Source organism: Ipomoea nil, unplaced genomic scaffold (genome assembly GCF_001879475.1).
Source record: "Ipomoea nil cultivar Tokyo-kokei standard unplaced genomic scaffold, Asagao_1.1 scaffold2845, whole genome shotgun sequence".
Taxonomy (NCBI): Eukaryota; Viridiplantae; Streptophyta; class Magnoliopsida; order Solanales; family Convolvulaceae; genus Ipomoea; species Ipomoea nil.
Window position 1 is genome coordinate 5,016,520 of NW_017619273.1, and position 6,000 is coordinate 5,022,519.

Sequence of the window (6,000 nt, forward strand, 5' to 3'; positions counted from 1 at the left end):
TATATATACTTATAGCTTTTAACCTAAAGTTGCTTGTGTTTTACTTATATACTACTTTTACCTGCAATGTGGGTAAAGAATTTATGGGAGGATACATTTGTGATCTAAGTTCAAAATCAGTAAATATTTTGAAAATAAAAGGTGAAATAAATATGTAATTAATTGTTTGATGATAGTTGATTACTAAAGGTCTAATTAAGTTTATGGATTTAGATATAGAAAAAGTTGTTATTTTAAATTTCATTTCTTGGAGATGTATAAAACATTCTTTTAATATAATCACTATAAGATATAACATAATTATGTCAATTCATGAATAATCAATGGATGTAAATAATTGTTAAATAAATAAATAATTGTTATTATGCAATGCTCTCATGGGGAAAATTATATATATATATATATATATATATATATATATATATATATATATATATATATATATATATATATATATATATATATATATATATATTAGTAAAAAATTGAAAGATAAAAAAGTAAGCTATTTGAATAAGTGAAACAAAATCTTTTATTCTTGTGCATGATGTAGTTTGTATTTGTCCTTATGACCTCTTTAAAACCATCCACTTGGTGGTGCAGATGGAGAGGACTGTGAAGATTGCTTAGACGATTGAAATGGTGGCATGCTTTCACTTGATTTGCTTATGATCGTGATGCATTCAATGGTCTTGAAGTTAACACAAGTCATCCCTCAAGCAACAATGCACTTCAAATGTATGTTTGGATTTTTACTTCCACTATCATACAAAATTTTTGGTATGTCATGAGGTCATGTAATTCGTTTTATTGGAAACATAAATTTGAAGAGAATAGTGGGAAAAAAAAAAAACCAAAAAATAGAATAGGAAAATGCATCCCTCTCAAAATAAATTTCTAAAAATGAAAGAAAAGAAAAGCCCTCATGTTTTGGATCTGTCCTCATTTATTTATATTTTCTTTATTATTATTTTAGTCCATATACTATAAAATTGGTTAATTTAATATCTGAACTATTAAAAATAAAACAATTAACTAGAATTATTAATACCATTAATTAAAAAGTTAATTAAATATGTTGATGTGACTAGATTATATAGTGATAATGTGGTTATTAAATCATTAATTAATAATATGTTAATATAAAAATATTTAAATTAACATTGCATGTCTAAATACTTTTTTTTTTGGTTGGAATAAGGTCAAATAGGCCATCATATTATAAATAATAACGCAATTAGGCCATTAAACTTTTAAAAAATTATAATTGAATCTCCATACTAACCAATTTCATGCATTTAGTTCCATTTACAGGTTTTCAGGTTTTCAACAGGTCACCCCAATTTTAAAATATTTTTAAAAAATAATTATTTAAAATTAAAAAAAAAAAAAAAAGACCGTCTCTGCTGGTGACGAAGAACTCTTCGTCTCCCGCCATGGATTCGTCTCCATATCCAGAGACGAAAAAATCTCCATGGCTGGAGACGAAGAGTCTTTTCATCTCCATTGGTTCTTCTTCTCCCGCCAATAGTTTCTGTATATTTGTAATAAATTTGTTTTTTTTTTCTTTTATTTACATTAGGTTTCTTATCTTATGTTGGAGACGAAGAGTCTCTTCATCTCCATGGGCTCTTTGTCTCCCGCCAATAGTTTCTGTATATTAGTAATAAATTTGTTTTTTTTTTCTTTTATTTACATTAAGTTTCTTATCTTATGCTAGACTAATCCTAAGTCCAAAGAACCTCTGTCATTAGGCATTGGAAGAGGTAAAACGTGTTTTTTTTTAAAAAAAAAAAATAGTTTTTGTGATATAAATTGACTTGTGTTGGTATTTAAAAAAAAAAAAAAGATAGTGCTTTGATTTTAGTCAAAATATAATATTTATTATTTTTGCTTGAAATGATGAGGAATTTTGCTAATAAAGAATGAAGGCAGGAGGTGTCGAAAGGATAGTAGGAAGAAAACTAGTCGTTGACCAATTTTGCAACGAAAAAAGATAATATTACCCACGCAAAAAAGGGAAAATTTTTGACTAAAATTGAACGAAAAATGCACCGGAAGGACCAAATTCACTAAAAAAGTAATAGTTGTGGATCAATTCTGTAAGTTTTGAAAGTCGTGTATCAAAATTACTAGTAAAATTCTAATTGCGAGATAAAAAATGTGAAAAAATTGTTCAAAATATATCAACGACAATCACATAATTTAAAAGTTATTTTGAACTAAAATACACCATGCAAAATAGATCTCGACACCTTTTGAATGGTATAATTTGCCCACGAAGCATAGCTGTTAGGAGTGTTAGCTCTATCGCTCTCTCTTTCCATACCTGTATATAACTATATACTTGTTGATTTGCTAAATACCAGAATTTGGTCTCGTATTCACGAATATTTTGTTAAGAGTGAATATTCTAAACGAGACCCCAATTTTTCTGCCCGACAGATTTTGTTAGTGGATGTATGCTTGCTTTTATTTTCCTTTTCTAAAAGCAAGAAGCAGAGGAGATCCATCCTTGTAAACGATGCAGTCAAGCCTCAGCAGAACTAAAATTTTCACGCAAAATCTAAGGATAACCCAATTGGGAAAAACGGGCCAAATCGAAGAGGCCATTAGAGTATTCAAGAAAATCACTCACCCCAACACTGTCACCTACAACTCCATGATCTCTGCCTACGCAAAAAATGGCAGAATAAAACAGGCACGTGTGCTGTTTGATAAAATGCCGCATAAGAACTTGGTTTCTTGGAACACATTGATAAATGGCTACATATACAACGATCAGATTGAGCAAGCCTGCAAACTGTTTGAGAAAATGCCTCAACGGGACTTTTTCACGTATGCATTGATGATTACTTGCTATTCACGTAATGGAGCGCTTGATAAGGCAAGGAACATTTTTTATTCACTTCCTGATATGAGTAACGTGGCTTGTTGGAATGCAATGATTACCGGTTATGTGAAGAACGGGAGGTTGAGTGAAGCTAGGAAATTATTTGATAGGATGCCAGCTAGGAATTTAGTTTCATGGAATTCAATGCTTTCAGGTTATACCCAGAATGGGGAAATGGAACTTGGAGTGAAGTTTTTCAATGAGATGGAAGAGAAGGATATTGTTTCTTGGAACATGGTGGTGTGTGGGTTTGTTGAGCTGGGTGACCTGGATTCTGCTTGGGAGTTCTTTGAGAAGATTCCTTGTCCAAATGTTGTTTCTTGGGTGACAATGTTGAGTGGATATGCAAGATATGGGTGTGTATTGGAGGCTCGGAGGGTGTTTGACCAAATGACAGAAAAAAATTTGGTTGCTTGGAATGCAATGTTGGCTGCATATGTTCACAATTCCCTCATTGACGAGGCATGTAATTTGTTTGATAAAATGGCAGAAAGAAATGCAGTTTCTTACACCACCATGATTAGTGGCTTTGTCCGTGTTGGAAAGCTTGAGGAAGCAAAGAACTTGTTAGATGCAATGCCATACCAAAATGTGGGTGCACAAACTGCAATGATTTCAGGATATGTGCAACATAATATGATAGATGAAGGTCGTAAAATCTTTGATCAGATGAGCTCTCGTGACATTGCTTGTTGGAATACAATGATTACAGGTTATGCTCGGTCTGGAAAAATGGATGAAGCTTTCTATTTATTTAAAAAGATGGAACACAAGAGTGTAGTTATTTGGAACACTATGATAGCTGGGTATGCCCAAGCAGGAAAAATGGAAAATTCATTCGAGATGTTTGAGAACATGAGAGAAAGGAATGTTATTTCTTGGAACTCTCTTATTTCAGGTTTTGCACAAAATGGTTTGTATGTGGATGCGGTCAAGTCTTTTGTTTCAATGTCTCGTGAAGGCAAGAAACCCGATCAGTCTACATTTACTTCTGCATTAAGTTCATGTGGGAATCTTGCTCTTGAGTATATTGGGAGACAACTTCACCAGGCAATTATCAGAAGTGGGTTTGCAAAAGATTTATCTATTTCTAATGCCTTAATCACAATGTATGCAAAATGTGGAAATATCTTCAATGCCAAAAAGGTGTTCCATGATCTTGAGAATGCAGATGTTGTCTCCTGGAATTCCTTGATTGCCGGGTATGCTTTAAATGGATATGGGAAAGAGGCAGTCAAACTTTTCCAAGATATGGAAGGAAAGGGGATGGATCCCGACGAAATCACCTTTGTCGGAGTTCTGTCTGCATGTAACCATGCTGGCTTAATTGATCTTGGTGTAAATTTGTTTGAGTCAATGAGTAAAAAGTACTGTATAGAACCCCTTACTGAACATTATGCCTGTATGCTTGACTTGCTTGGCCGAGCTGGCAGGTTAAAAGAAGCCTTTCAGTTGGTAAGTAAAATGAAAGTGAAAGTTACCCCAGGAATATGGGGTTCTCTACTATGGGCTTGTCGAATGCATAAAAATGCAGAGCTTGCTAGCTTTTTTTCTAAGAAGCTCATTAAAATCGAACCTCATAAAACGTCAAATTTGGTGCTTGTTGCAAACATGTATGCTGAGATCGGGAAATGGAATGAGGTGGAAAGAGTTAGGGAAACAATGATAGATAATAGAGGGGTGAAACAACCAGGGTGTAGCTGGATTGAAGATAAAAATCAGTTAATTGTGTTTCTTGCTGATGATGACTCAAGAGCACAGAAAATGGAGATTCGTGATGCACTGAAGAGTCTAACTGCACAGATGATGGATGCAGTTTGTCTACCAGTTGGTAGATCATCTTTTCTTGATATAGGTTGATTGATCTCATCTTGATACAGAACTTTTAGGAAGCTGAATGGAGCAATCCATAAATTTTGAGATCTTGTAGCTTGTTCATGGGGTCGATCTTAATAAAGGATACAGAACAGAATCTTGATGATTATGTGACTTGCTATTGAACATTACTATTTCTTGATTTCAGCTGATTACTATTCATTTCTAAATGTTGTGATCATGAGAGCCTTGATCAGTTGAGCAGTAGCAACAATGGAAGCAGAAACCTCTTCAAACGGCTACTTCTAATTGGTTCCTTCACTCTCTTTTTATGTGTATATTTCTTTAATTATGCAAGAGAAACTTCTTATCTGCTTTTATCTTCTACTTATATTTATATCAAGGTAAAACATATATTGTTGTCTGTTTCAACCTTGCAGTGGCCCAGTTTTTTGTACAAAGTCACCAGACAAGCCAATTGATGACACAACCCACTGGTATATTGCTTTTGTATTTACTCCCTCTTTTTCATTAGCTCATTTTTCACTATTGTCATGGAATATATATTTAATATATGGAATCTCTATAGATTAGGCACTCTTAGGGATTTAGGTAGGTAGGCATTTGGAAACTTGTTTCGTATTTGAAGTCTTCTAGCATGTATTTATCCTTTTTTTTTTTTTTTGAAAGGATATTTCTTTAATTATGCAAGAGAAACTTCTATTCTGCTTTTATCTTCTACTTATATTTATATCAAGGTTGATCGGTTATACTCGGGAATCATCGTCCACAACTGCCACAGCTTAATCAATTCTCTTCATAGGGAAGAAAATGTTCTAACCCATGATCGAGTTGGTTAAATCTACACTGTTGTATAGAGAAACTAGAAATCTTCTTTTGGTGTACCTTTGTTTTTTCTCCTGCTTAATTGAAATCTTCTTTTGGTGTTCAAAAAATATACTGTTGTCTGTTTCAGCCTTGCAGTGACCCAGTTTTATGCAAAGTCTCTGCAACTATAGGTGCTTCATCTTGCATCTTCTGAGGTGCCGCCAATATTTTAGTTTCAAATTTTAAAAACACTAGCTTATTAATTATTTTATTTCATTTCAAATTTGTAGAGTTTGGACTTTGGAGAGATTTGGTAAATTGAGCAAATTGATAAAGTTAGAGATACATGGTCCAAGTATTTTGTTAATGAATGGGTTAAAAACACATTACTTAATTAGTATTACATAAAATAATTGATGTTGACACTTTTAGTTTTAAATTGTGAGATTTATTAGTTTGAATTG

General features: G+C 32.9%; 1 protein-coding gene across 1 annotated transcript; it reads left to right on the top strand.

The window, feature by feature from the left end:
* The first annotated feature begins 2,306 nt into the window (after positions 1 to 2,306).
* On the top strand, positions 2,307 to 5,084 carry LOC109160127 (pentatricopeptide repeat-containing protein At4g02750-like). The gene has a single exon (XM_019308303.1). It carries the CDS (start codon positions 2,525 to 2,527, stop codon positions 4,751 to 4,753), a length of 2,229 nt encoding a protein of 742 aa, XP_019163848.1. The 5' UTR covers positions 2,307 to 2,524; the 3' UTR covers positions 4,754 to 5,084.
* The last annotated feature ends 916 nt before the right edge of the window (positions 5,085 to 6,000 follow it).

Bases quoted from the DNA above. Each gene is read 5' to 3' on its own strand.
- LOC109160127 (XM_019308303.1), top strand. From the start codon at position 2,525: ATGCAGTCAAGCCTCAGCAGAACTAAAATTTTCACGCAAAATCTAAGG.